Source organism: Pezoporus flaviventris, unplaced genomic scaffold (genome assembly GCF_033815535.1).
Source record: "Pezoporus flaviventris isolate CSIRO_AGI_PZ_B2104156 unplaced genomic scaffold, CSIRO_AGI_Pfla_v1 ptg000070l, whole genome shotgun sequence".
Lineage (NCBI taxonomy): Eukaryota > Metazoa > Chordata > Aves > Psittaciformes > Psittacidae > Pezoporus > Pezoporus flaviventris.
Genome location: NW_026892618.1, coordinates 7,115,104 through 7,128,732, shown reverse-complemented (window position 1 = coordinate 7,128,732; position 13,629 = coordinate 7,115,104). Strand labels below are relative to the sequence as shown.

At 38.9% G+C, this 13,629-nt stretch overlaps 1 protein-coding gene and 1 long non-coding RNA gene across 9 annotated transcripts in view; both read right to left on the bottom strand.

Annotated features, from left to right (window-relative positions):
- Positions 1-289: 289 nt before the first annotated feature.
- On the bottom strand, positions 290-9,967 carry LOC133278968 (uncharacterized). 3 transcript variants are annotated; one of them, XR_009746739.1, is made up of 4 exons: positions 8,399-9,967; positions 7,800-7,981; positions 5,913-6,640; positions 290-803 (listed from the first exon to the last, which is right to left on the bottom strand). It is a non-coding gene; the product is annotated as an uncharacterized LOC133278968 (long non-coding RNA). The 3 variants fall into 3 exon arrangements; XR_009746738.1 differs by lacking the exon at positions 8,399-9,967 and having other exon boundaries at positions 7,800-8,348; XR_009746737.1 differs by lacking the exons at positions 7,800-7,981; positions 8,399-9,967 and having other exon boundaries at positions 5,913-6,751.
- A 461-nt stretch (positions 9,968-10,428) lies between these two features.
- Positions 10,429-13,629, bottom strand: part of RIMKLB (ribosomal modification protein rimK like family member B) — a 47,151-nt gene continuing 43,950 nt past the window's right edge. For all 6 annotated transcript variants that reach the window (XM_061472278.1, XM_061472282.1, XM_061472279.1 and 3 more), the window contains one exon: positions 10,429-12,941. In XM_061472278.1, coding sequence (XP_061328262.1) covers positions 12,478-12,941 — 464 coding nt within the window. In that variant the 3' untranslated portion in view covers positions 10,429-12,477. The remainder of the gene's footprint in view (positions 12,942-13,629) is intronic.

Sequence of the window (13,629 nt, the reverse complement as noted above, 5' to 3'; positions counted from 1 at the left end):
AGACTTGCTTTCAGTGAGTTAGGTGAACTCATAACTGGTAAAAACCAAAGACCTGATGTTGAGGCTCCAAGGCACCTGGGAAAATTATTCATGTCAACAGAAAGCATTTTAGAACTCCTAGGAATGGGGGGGGGGAAGCCTAGTATGATAAAGAATATTTAACAGGTTTTACTTTTCTGGCTTAGCTGCTGCTTTGATACAAGATCAACAGATTGCTGAAGTTAACCAGCACTTCAAGAGAGGGGAACTGGCACAGAAGATACCAAAATGAACCTCACACTCTCAAGAATTAAGAATTAAATTGTTTTATTCATTTCTCCATGTTAGGAGGACAGTGTTTATTACGACTATTAACCCCAAGTGTGGACATCACCCCATTCGACACTGCCGCTGGTCTATCCTTTCTTCACTTCATTGTGAAGGGGGTGTTATATCAAGAGGCAAGTGTCCCCGTACAAGAGAAGAGAAGATCTCCTGTGGTGTAGAAAAACCTAGAGAAACAAATCATTGAAGAAGTTAGTCTTTTTTCACAAAACAGTAATATCAGAAATTCGAGCAGACATCATTAGAAAAAGATCTCTAACTAGCACCTATCTATTTTCCTGGATAACATTACACATGCACCAAGGACTGAGCCATGGGTATCAAACTCCTGACTTTGGAAAAGGCCTTTCCAGGTCAAAGAGAGAGATGCAGTGAAGACTGTTCTAAAGACAAATTCTAATTCCTGTTACCTTTCCTGTGGGTAGAGGAGTTCAATCTCTGCAACTGTTGGTCCAGCATCTTTCTCAAGCATTAAATTCCTGTGGAAATATTTCATGTGGAGGAAAAATTGCGTAAAAGTTTAGCAAAGTCAAATTGCAGTCTCTTTCTGCCTAATTCTCCCACTGGTAAAGCTTCAGTAAACAAACATTTCCATTTGGGCATGGACAAGCCAAATCACATTACATTTGCACTACTCCTCCCATATGCTGTTGTAAAGATGGAAGGGGAGAATAACCGTAACATTTGTGTTGTTTCGGTTGGCCTTGTGTTTGTTAGGTGGATGAGAAAACATATAAATATGAGAAGCATAACAAGTTTCCTTCTGACACTCACAAAACACTATACAATTTTTAGTCTTAATACACAATACCACTGAACAGACAGAATCCAGAGAATAAACACTAGCAGATGGTGCTTTGCAGAGTAGTAGTGAGGAAAAGAAACTACACACATGCCCTTGGGATAACCATACTTCTTGTAAACACAAGACATGAATTATTTGCAGTTGCACAAACAGTCAATGTGGCATCCCCATTTCTCATCATGATATAACTGTAACAGCCACTCTGACTACTGGCCTCCCATTAGACTGGTAAGACAGAACTGTAAGATACCTGTGTATACAGCTACTGCTTTGTCTTCTCTCTCTGCTTCGCAGCACCTTCCTGTTTAGTCCACGTAGCACTGTATACAGTTTTCCTCCATATCTCTCCAGTTCCTTTCCCCCCAAAACTAAAGTATTTGATGACACAGATAAACTAAGCATCAAGAGGTCAGTAGAATTGCTGCTTCCACAATAAACAGGAAATCTGCTTAGAAAAAATGTGTAACTGGCCAAAGAGATAGCAACAACTGAGTTACTGGCTAATATAATACAGATTTTTTTTTCCTCCCTCTCTATTTTGTACAAGAGGTATCATCCCACTAAATCCTAGATATTAACGTATGTCCTTGAAAAATTATGAATGTGACAAGTTATTTTTTTCTGATTATTTTTTTTCCAATAAGGTATTGTAATCAAATGACCTCTAATAAAACTTCGTTTCCTCTCCACACCTCAATTACAGTGCAGTTTCTCTAAGATAGAAAATCAGTCCTGAAATGGTAAACTGTAAATATACTACAATAAACCACAGATTAACATAACAGAAAACCTGTAGTCAGGAAAATGAAAAGCATTACATGCTAAGGGAAATTTAAAGATTCATCATTGATCAAAAGCAACCGCACTTTCGAGTGGCAGCCATACAGGTTACTACTGACAAAGACTTCTGTCACTACTGCATATATTGCAAAAAATGCAGTCCAGCAAAACCTGTGCTTGACTGCAACCCTCTGTCCTCATCTGATCAAGGCCGAGATCAGCACAGCTGATTATTCTTGGTTAAAGAGCATCCCACACCCCTGTTTGACCCACCTCAGCCCTATGCACCAGAGACATTTCAGCAGCCTACACTTTTTTAATAAGATACATCTACAGAAGCACATCAAAGAGTTCTGAAAGCAAAGAAAAGGCAACAAAAGACACAATTCACTGTCTGAAACACTTTCAAAGTCCTTTCTCGGCTGTCTCAGTGTCTCCTTTAACTTCAAGACAGACCAAAAAGCCTTCTCCCCAGCAACATCAATGAGTATTCAACTGACACCAGACTACAACTAGCTGTGTAGTTCTTACTCATTTTGACTGCTTTCCCTTAACCATTCTGCTTCCTATAGAAATGGACAACAGAACGACATATTTAACTCCCCAAATACGTTTTCCTCCTCCCAAACAAAAGAACTCCTCTATTACACTAAGACAGAGTACTATCTGCAGTTGCACATGGCAAATTGCCTCCAAATAAAAAAAGCATACAGAAATTCACATAAATCTTTTATGAGCCCTTCCCCCACACACACTTGGCAGAGCTTTAATACACTGACATACCACTATGCAGACTCTGTATATTCTAGTAACACTTGCAGTGTTTCTCCATGGAGCAAAAAGGGGATGCAGAAATACCGTGAAGATGCCTTGCCTATGTACAGTGTGATTGTTAACTTTTCTATCAGCCTAATCCGTAACTCCCTTTTCAGATGGCATGAGGAACCTATCCACTATCCACTCCTCCTTTCACATACATAATACCCTTTGCCTGCCTGTAAAAGTCTGTGGCAAGAATGGAAAATATTCTGCTTTCTTCAAATCTCTGCCACAGAAGAAAACAGGATGCTTTGCTATGTCACATCTATTAGGAAATAGAATACCCTTTTGCATTGACAGCCATGTGAAAACATGAAGGATCTGGAACAGTACTATAAATTCCTGCTTGTTGTACACCCAAAATATCTTTTCTTAACAGATGACTAAGTCGCTAAAATGGTCCCCTTGCTCATTAAAAAGGCTTACACATATTTATATAGCTCTATTCTTTACTACGCTGAGAAGCAAAAGCTACAGGTATATCTGGACAAATAAACCCATGTTCAGGGCCAGATGACCACCCTTCTTACCAAGTATTGCTGTCATCTAAATTCAGTGCAGTAACATTTTTAATCCACATGAATAACCACGCTATTCAGCAAGTGCTATGGTTAGTTTCCAGATCAACAGTTCTGTATCAGCTTTTAGATCTCCTTCTTGATAACCAGTCCCCAAAGCCTAGCATATATTATGTACAGAAAGTCTGGTGAGATTCCTCCTTGCAACAAAAAGCTGCGAACACTCAAGATCAGCAAAAGCTAGTTTATTGCCTCATCTTCATCTCTCCTGACAGACCAACATATGCTTCAGACTCCCCTGCCTCTACCACCAGAATTCACTTTCTCACACATCTCCAGTCTGACTGGATTTAAAAACCTTTCTCTATGAGCTTCATCTCACACACAGACTTTGCTCATCATTATATTTAACAAGACTCCTTTCAAATCTCCATCCAAAATACTTTTTTTCATTTTGCACATTTGATTCCATTCACTTTGCAGGAACTCAGCTCTGGGACTTCCAGCCTCTGTTCCACATACTTTTGGAGGCTGTATGAGAAGTGAGAAGCTATTGAGAAAAGTACACCAGCTGTTCATAGTCTTGTGTTCATCTGATGTGCACTGGAGACTAGTTGCCTGGATATCAGTAACTCAGACTCAGCTTAGTTCCCGTACCTAGGAGTCGTTCCTGATTTCAATGTGACTACTAATTCTTTGATGAGGTCTAGCTCAGTGGTCTCAAAAGTAGAGGGCACTTTCCCTAGGGCAGGATGCAAGGCAATACATGAGGCTGCAAGAAAAAAGTATTTTTTGCATCAAATACAACAAAATAAATGTTTAAATAGTGTTCATATCATCTTTACCTCATCCTGCTTTGATTTCTGGGCTTGTGTATATTTTATAATGTACACAGCAGTACATGTATATAGCTTATAAATAGACATGTATCAGGGTGCACGCTTCAAATGCTTTTTACTGATATGGATCTTTTACAGACAACTGGCCTAGATAATTGAAGAGGTGGTTAAAACTACTAACTCAGAAACATAGAATTTACATTTCCCACTTTCAAAAGAGAATTGTAACTGTTGGTGCTTTGAGCATTTTTTCTATCTTGAGATACATAAATCATAGAATCAGCTCACTTGGAAAAGACCTCTAAGATCATCAAGTCCAAGCATTAACCGAGCACTGCTAAATCCACCACTAAATCATGTCACTATAGAGAACACTGTCCTTTACCATCACGGTGTTTCTAAGCCATCTATGATTTCATCTATATGGTGCTCTATAAATACCATTATACAGTAATTAATATCCACATAAGATTCACAGAAGAGAATAACTAATCTGCTGTTCGGCTTTTCCTGGTTTAGAGCTTTCACTTAACATTTTCAGGTTGGAAGTGACAGCATTTTGTTGTCTGAGAAAATTCTGCACTTTGTTTCTATATCAGTATCTGATTTTCTCATTACAGAAAAATCTCTAGACATTATGTGGAAACAACTTTTTCTTAAGTTTTCTGCAAAGATATTTGAGCATCTCAATGACTAAGTCCTTAAATCAATTTCATTATATTGTAATGAGCTAATGACTGGTGCAAACCTAAGAATAAATTTATCTCCTGTACTTACCAGTTCAGATTTATGACTAGTTAAACTAACCAATTAAAAAAATAGGGGGGAAAGTCTCCTCAAAGAGGCTTTTTATATATAGGAAACTTTGTAACAGAATTTTGAAAAACTGATTTGGACGTACTTGAGTAGGTTACTTGCTCCCTACCCAACAAAGTTAACAATGATTTAAGGATACAAGTTAGACATGATGCAAAACCTATTTATGTGTTACAGGTGAATCCCCTGTGGTTGTCTCTAAATATAAAGTAACCACCATGTATCACATGAAAATACTCAGCTCTTAAACTGTCATTACACCATGCAGCTGCTTGCTTATTATGCTTACAAATGCTTATTACATGCATTTGTAAACTATGCTCCTTGCACAAAAATAATGCATACTGACAATACCAGGACAGAAGTTCTTCACAGCCAATGGGGTACAAGGCTTTAGACCTGAAGGAACCAAATTTTGATGTGAAACGTAAATTTATATATACAGACATGTAATTTCAGTTACAACTAAGTAGCACTGTGGTGAAATACTCAATATGAGAAGTATATAAGAGAATCACCCAAAAAGTAGCATTACACAGCAGAGAGGCAAAAAAGAAAGCAGCAAAAAAAGCAGATGGGCTCTCAGCCTATGAGGCTGACCACTGGCTGACAGCAAGGATGCTTTTTAGCTGCATAAAACGAAATTCCACAGGTAAAGACTTCATGATCTTCCTCATTTATTCCCTGGTTTTTAAATCATGTTAAAACAAACATGTGACCGATGGCGTAACTATGACTGATCTTTCTGTGAGACAGAGAAATGGATGGATTAGATAAATTCCTTCCAGCCTTATTTTCCAGTACTCCTTTAAATGTGGCCATTTTTGTGAATCTTATTTTTTCAAGGCACATACTATGCCTTATAGAGGCAGTGGGGAAACCGGAATTGAATCTTTGAATCAAAGATCAGAATTAGGACATCAGGTACCAAACACCAACTCAGACAGATTAACATGTATACTGTATTACAGCTAGTCTTTTGATCATGAGAATTCTTGAAATTAGACTCACCATTCAAAGGGGCAGTTCAGGGACTCTGCCTTTCTCTTCCGTCCCCCTTAGTTGAGTTAGCATTTTGCAATCCATTTCTCCCAGTACTGGAGGTTTCTCAGGTCAGTCACATGAGTTTCTTCTGCTGCTGCTGCCACCTACCAGTTTTATTACTCTGTTGCAGCAGAAGGGCATATAGAAGAAGTTCTTGTTCAGCATGCACATAATCATCATCTACACCATCTAAGATGTCACGGCTTATTCAAGTTCTGCAACATTTCCCCCATACACTAGGCAAAGCACTGGGCACAACCAAGATCAACACAAGGCTTTGAAAGCCACTACATAAAGAGGGAAGAGTACGATCTGTAAAACTACCTTTCAACCAACATTAAATATTAAGTTAGTAACTTCTGCAGAATGAAATTTTTATCAACTCTCCCCACCAAAGATCATGTGAAGACACTGCAAAGAACTAGCACTGTCTTTCAAGAACAAACCTTCGCGTAACATATATGAAATCAGGTTAAGAGATGCAAAACTGTGAGCTAACATCAATTTGTTCACAAATCTGAGGAAAAGAAATTGTTTTTTTAGACATTGTTACAAACCCACAAATCTCTTCCCCAAAGACACCCAACACATGCCTGAAAGTGTTACACCCGTGTCCTATAGCAGCTGTTGCACAAAAATATACACAAATAAAGGAAAAGGCCTGCCCAGTGCTGAGACGCAAGAAGTGGGTGTGTCTGAAAGGAAAAAGCATTGGACACATAAGTAAAACAGGTCTGTAAAATCATCTTGCAAGTAAAATTAAAGACACAAATTATGCACCCAATTATACCAGTGCAATTGGACAGCACTCCTGGGAATTGCTTTCCCAGAGCAATTCAATTCCAGGACTATCTAGTGTAACTGAGAGCAAAATTTGGCTCTAAAATTATTTCCTTCCACTTCAATTTGAAGCTGCAATTTATAGTATTGCTGATAAACCTTTCTGTGTTTCAGGATAATATAAATTGAGAATATGAAAAGCAGACTATTATGATACAGAAGAGTTCTTAATGTACACAGACAAAAAAATCTGAAACAAGTGCTAATTCTTTACAGATGTCATGGGAAATAAAATACTGCATCAGGAAACTTGGAAGCCTGAATATCTGCTCATATTCTTCCACTTGGTATTCCAACTGTCTGATATTTACCGCCGAGTAAAATACAGATTCTCCTCCTTAAACAAAGTAAAAAAGTATTAAGTTCCCAGCACTTTTAAGTAATTTGAGATTAAGGGAGCGAGTTGCCAGAATAGGATAAAATGTACAAGTACTTGGATAGAGCAGTAAGGGCAACACAGAATGTGTCACTCCATCCTACACAAAGAGAAATAATCAGCCCTACCATCTTTCTTTGGCACACGTGTTCTCCCATCTGTCCTCCTCATAGGTTCCTGCTCTGTTGAATTTTAATAGAGTAAATGTTCTTAGTACTATTTCTTCACACCTATCAACTCCTAATTGATGCACTTGTATTTTACATCCACTTGCCAAATGGAAAGCATCCCATCTTTCAAAAACCTAAGCTAAAATAGTACACTTAGAGGCAAACTACCCTGGAATTGATAAAGAGGAGGTGGAATGAACATATTACAAAACCATCCTGCACATATACTTACTTATATGAGGTGACTCACTTTTGTTTCACCTGAGTAAAGCAAAGGACAATGGCAGTTTTCTTAAAGATCAACATGTTTAAGGGCAGGAAATAAAGAAGAAATGTAGAATTCTCTCTAAATATCACTGTTAAAGAAATCATTCAAGAAGTTTCACCAAGATGAACTGATGGGATGAAAGGAAGGTAGACAAGTTAAACTTACGAAGGTTACGTAAGAGCAGAAAAGAGCCAATTTACCTGACAACAGGTGGGGTTTGGATGTCACCAAACTGCTGCATTTACCATTTTACCCGCTTGCATTACTGGGGGGAAAAGTTTAGGAAGGAACATTCTCAAGGACTTTTCATGAGTTCTCACTCTCGCCATCAGAAAGGGGAGAAGGGAAGGTTTTCTCTGGATTGTTTGACTTTTTTTGGCTCCTGAAAAGTTTTGCAAAGAACAGTAACAAAGTGTGAACTGTTAGAACACATTTCTGTAAAAAAAAAGGAGAATAAGTCACACAAAGCAGAGCAACAGCGAATCTCACCCAAAGTCCGTGCATCTAGTTTGTGTCATCAGTTTAAGCAAACAAACAAAACAAAAACTTTTCAACTCAGACTGGATATATGAGAAGCCTGGAGGCTTCCAACAGCAGACCAAGATCCACCATCAGAATGCTCCAGAAGTTACTCTCAAAGGTTAAGAAAGACTTAAAGAAATAAAACAAAGGAAAAGGCAGCAAACATCGGGTTATAAATCCTGCAGTGTTCAGTTAAAGCAATTCCTAGATCAGTGAAAAAAAAACAAAAATGGGAAAAAAAATTAAAAAAAATAAAGACAGTAGCAACAGAAGTTACCTGTCCGAGCACCTACTATTCCATAGAGAGAACAGGAGTGGGTCGTGTGTCTCACACCAGCCATAAAGCCCATAAACCTTCTCAAAAAGAGTGAGCCATGAGAAAGATCCTGTACATACAATTTGTTTTCAAAGTCTCTCTAAGCCCTTAAGGTCCCTTATATATTTAACTGACAGATATTTGCAATAATGGGGAGAAAAGATTTAGCAAACGTCACTGGTTTCATTTGTTGCGTTTTGAAGTCCAGCATAACGTCTGAAGAAGTATCTCCTTTGCGTCTGGCATACACAGATGTTCCAGAGGTTATTTCCTGAGTAAGTACCACACACAAAAGATAGCACACCAAGTGGGAGAAAATGCTCCAAGAGCAATCATCAGGTCAAACCAAAAGTATTAACAGTCTACATATGCATTAAGCATTGACACTGTGTCATGGACAAGGTGTTGACATTTCAAGAGAAGATTTTACAGAACACATTAAAGCATTAAATACAAGGCTTAAGATACAATCCGTACATTGACAGAGCAAGACACCAATTATAAACATTGTAACTTCAACAGAAGAAAGTCTCCAGTGTTACAAAGAACAAAAATTCATCAGATGTAGTTTAAGAAACTTAATTCTTGCAAACAAAGAGTTTCTAACTGGCTCTTTCCAACATTAAAACACACAAAACCAGTAGGATCGCCATCAGCTGCATTAGCACTATTGCAATCCAGCACTACGTTGACCACTTCTCCAACACGTGCTTTCTAAACCCACATATGGAGGTAGTGTTACTGCAACTGTATGAAAACTTAGCAAGTGTTTTTCAGCATATGGAACTGAAGGAAATACAGGGTATAAAACTCACATCCATAAACTTCACCTTCACTGGGAAACACTGCGCAATTACCACAAGCTAGATTTGCTGGTGGGTTTTTTCTTCCTTTAAGTAAAAACAAGGCACCCCACTCTCACCCTCAGCCCACTCGATACATTTCACTGTTACAGGAGCAATGGGTAAGTAGGGAGTGAACACATGAGACGAGTGTGTTCCTTTGTACCAATGAACCCTCAAGCAAGGTTTTGATGTATTATCAATACCCAATGTCCAAACAAATATACATGTTTCAAATCCTGTCTCCCTCCCTGACCACTGTATATGGACTTATATCCAAACTACCAATGGAAGCACCAAACACAGAGGAGCACCTTATCCCAAGGGAGCCAAACTGGAAATCTCTCAGTCCATGTTTGTCTTTCAAAAAAAACTAGTGTTTACTTCACAAATTTTACTAGTGGGAGGTGTAACCTGGACATTCTGAAAGGCTGACAGAAATGTAAAGTTCCTGTGAGCCACAAAATACTATGGAGAGTCAAAAAATAGTCCAGAATGTTCAGTTACGAGGTCTTTCCTCTAAAAGAAGTTTCCTGTGACAGAAATACAGAGGTTCCACTATACCAACTAGTATGTGTTTACTCACTGCTGTTACTACACACATGCTCAATGCATGCCACAGCTGAAAAGGACTGACCCTATCAGCCTTGTGAGGAGTGCAGTCACCTATACATGAACCAAAAAAAAAACACAAAACGAATGGAAACAAAAAAAAACAAAAAAAAAACACAACCAAAAACTCCCAACACCACACCACCACCCAAATTCTCCTTAGATAAACAAGCAAAGGTAGAAGAGCCTCTGGAAGAGACACTAGTGCCCAGTGACTAGAAAATTCTATTTCTTTCATGTTTCGTGGTTCTGCAACTCTTCATGGGAGTCAAGAGACCTTTACACTCTGCAGGTATAACTTGTGTGCTTGAAGGCTCAGGAAGATTTTATAATACCTTTACTGCTGAAGCTCCTTTTGGTGCTGGACCACCTGGTCCATTCTCCTGCTTAACACCAACAGTCAACCTTTCACTTGATTTTAATAATAATATTTAATTCTACAAAAAAAAAAAGCCATTTTATTACATTCCTTTTAAAATAAAATTAAAAAAATAACAAACCAAACTGTACAAAGAAGCATGATCAAACCTCCATAAAGCAGGTTAATACTGTTCTGTTTATTGCCTCTTGAAGACTCTCTGCATAGTGTCCGTGAATAGTGTTTAAGGTCCAAGTGAAGATAAAACAGCAGAGCAGCAGAGAGGTGAGGAAGGGCCACAGAGGTGGTCAGTGCAGAGCCTCAGAGGGTACATGGGACATGCTCCATTAAAGTATCCAGAAAATAGCAGCATTGCACACACACAACCCCCCTCCAAACCAACCCTATTTTCACAAGATTATTCTTCAATTGTAAACATTTTACCTTTTTTTTTTCTTTCTTTTTGTTTTTTGTTTTTCTTAAAAAGAGGCTTATTTTTTATATATATATATCTATAGTTCCAGGCCTTTATGAACCCAGAGAATGAGAAAGGAATGAAAAGGGAGGAGGAAAAAGAGGAAAAGGAGGAAGATAGGGATTGAAAATGGACTCAGTATCTGTTTTGGTTATCTGTTTTCCAAAACAGCTCAAGGCTAAGGAGAAAATGCACAGCCAGAAGGACTAAGGAAAATCAGGCAGCCTGGAAAAAAACTAGGAGCTAAACAGCCAAAACCCGAAAGAAAAGAGAAGCCAAAAAAGAAAAAGCAAAGCAAATGCACACACACACACAGAAGTGTGTGTACTCACACCACACATGGAGGGGCTCAGGATCAATTTGTGGACCTAGGTTATATTTTTATTTTTTTTTAAATTCTGGCTGAGCAATTTTTTTTATTATTTTTTTATATACTTTTTTTCACTTTTTAGTTTTTAAACCTGCTGCACATTTCCCAAAGCTAAAGAATTGGGTATTTCTCCCCAGTTATACTCTTTGGATTTCTGCCAACATCAGCTTTTATGTTCAGTGGGGAAAAAGCAAGCCTGGTTAAGTACTGTATGAACTGCAGCTTTATTCTAAAGTACCTCAAGATGTCTATCACTTTTAACCACCTTTTACCTCCTCCACACCTTACCATGTTCCCCCCTCTCAGTGTTTTCTTAACAAATAGTCTGCAGTGTTTTTACTTTGGCCACTGTTAAAGATGCAGGCATAGAGAAGGGAGTGTTGGACTAGCATGTATTAAAGAAAACGGAACAGTAACATTGCAGATCTCTCTCCAAAAGACTAAAACACTAACAAATACAAGTCGATGCACGTTTGCTTTAAACTAGCGTAATTCTTTTTCACATTGGATTAGACATTATTTTGTATTACCAAACATTACAGTGCTGTTTATCTCCTCCAATCATGCAAAGATAGTTAAAACGTGCCACTTCCGCCGCAACTAGAGTATGACCAATTCTTCTACGTACCCTCCAAAATCAGGATTTGAAATGACAAAAAAAAAAAAAATAGAATCTGTCTTGGAAAACTTTATAAAGAAATATAGACACAAAGCTGCCAATTAATACCAAGAAAGGTACAAATTACAAATTTCTACAGAAAGCTCACATTAAAGTCAGCTGACACTTCTCTCAGCCTCATCATCTGAAAGGCCAAATCCTGCAAGGTCACAAAGTGACAACTTTCAAAGGATCCTGAACTTACAGCTCCCATCTGCTAAAGTAGGAACAGGAGGTGTCCAGGGACTTTGAAATACCTGGTATTTGACACCTTCAACTCAAATAGAGAATCTGAGGCACTTGGCCACTTACAGGATCAAGCCTTGCAAAGGCAGAAGAGACTTGACTGGTGCAAGAATTCACAGAAGTTTCTAGAGAGCTGCCAGACAGCTTTCTGAAAATCTTTAAGTGTGAATCATGCTTCCAATGTTTGCCTGTGAATACGTCTGGGACCAAAGCAGCATCCAAATAAAATTCCCACTTAGGTTGTGAACTGAGCATCTTCACTAGAAAACTAATACTGAAGAATGAACAAAATTTTATGTTCTGCAAAACAGTGGAGGCAGCAAGCACAACACACGTGCCTTTTACTCTTGCTCTCTTGCTTGACACCCCCCTCTCCTTTCCTCACTCCTCTGAGCTTCTCTGATAAACAGCATTGCAAGTTGGTTTAAAAATAAAATGTACAAGAGAGAGTTCTGTTGGTCAGCTATTTACATGTGGCATCACTCCACAAGAAGTTTGATCTCATTGGCTAATAGCTGGTTCATGTTGAACAGAGCCCCCGGGAGCTTGGTGAGCAACTCTCTCTCCGTGGTCTCAGGGTCACTGTCGACAGAGCTGGAGCTAGCACTCATATTGTCGACAGCGGCACTAGCTGGAGGGCCCAGCTCTGGCTCGCTAGTCTCGCTTGCCGTGGACACCACAGAGAGCAAGGACATACGCCGCGTCAAGCGGCCGGGGGTAAGGAGAGAAGCGGCATAGTCCGCTATGATACCAGCTACATCTAGATTACAAGCCTTGTCAAAGGCAATGAAACCTACATTTGCATTGGCCTCGCAGACGTAGAATGAACCGTCGTCCTTCATCAGCAGGTCAATGCCACATACGTCCATCCCCAGGATGTTTGACACTTGGACCGCCAACTGTTTGCCTTGTTCACTCAGTGAGCACATCATCCCTACGCCACCTGCAAGAAGCGAAAAGCATTTGCTGTCTGTAGTCTGGTCACAGGTGACTGACATCCTTCTCAACCGGGTAGTGCTTTTTGGCTGTAAGCATACTGCTCATGACTCGGAAAGCAACCTCCTATGCACAGTGACTACTAATGAATTTGAAAACACTGCACGATTTCAAAAGACAAGGGCAGGTCAAAATGACAACTCGTTGAAGAGTTAAGTGCAGACTTTTTAGTCAAGAAAGATATCATACCTTTTTATAATCCTGGGATATTAAAAAGATGACCTAACAAACCACCTTAGTTCCTTCTACATACGTATTTTTAAATTATCACAAGACATCTTTCAGGTAAATTAAACAACTGTTCCTGATAAGACTACACCTCTAACAGATATAACTGAGGGGACAGGGTAAAGACATTACCATCTGCTCATGTCCCTCTTAGCTTGCTATCATACGTCTGTGTCTCTAAAGCAAGAATTGGGGAACATTTGTATCTGAAGCTCAGCTGGCCCACTCCACAGTCCATCATCTAAGTATTAACCAACTCAGACTTTATCTATCACAACACTTACATTTAAAAAACAAAAGGGAAAAAAAATTACAAAACACCAAACTAAAAAAAACCACTTAGCAGAAAAATTGTTAGGCTTTATTTCCTCATCATCAGGTATTAACTATATGTCTCAGGCATTTCG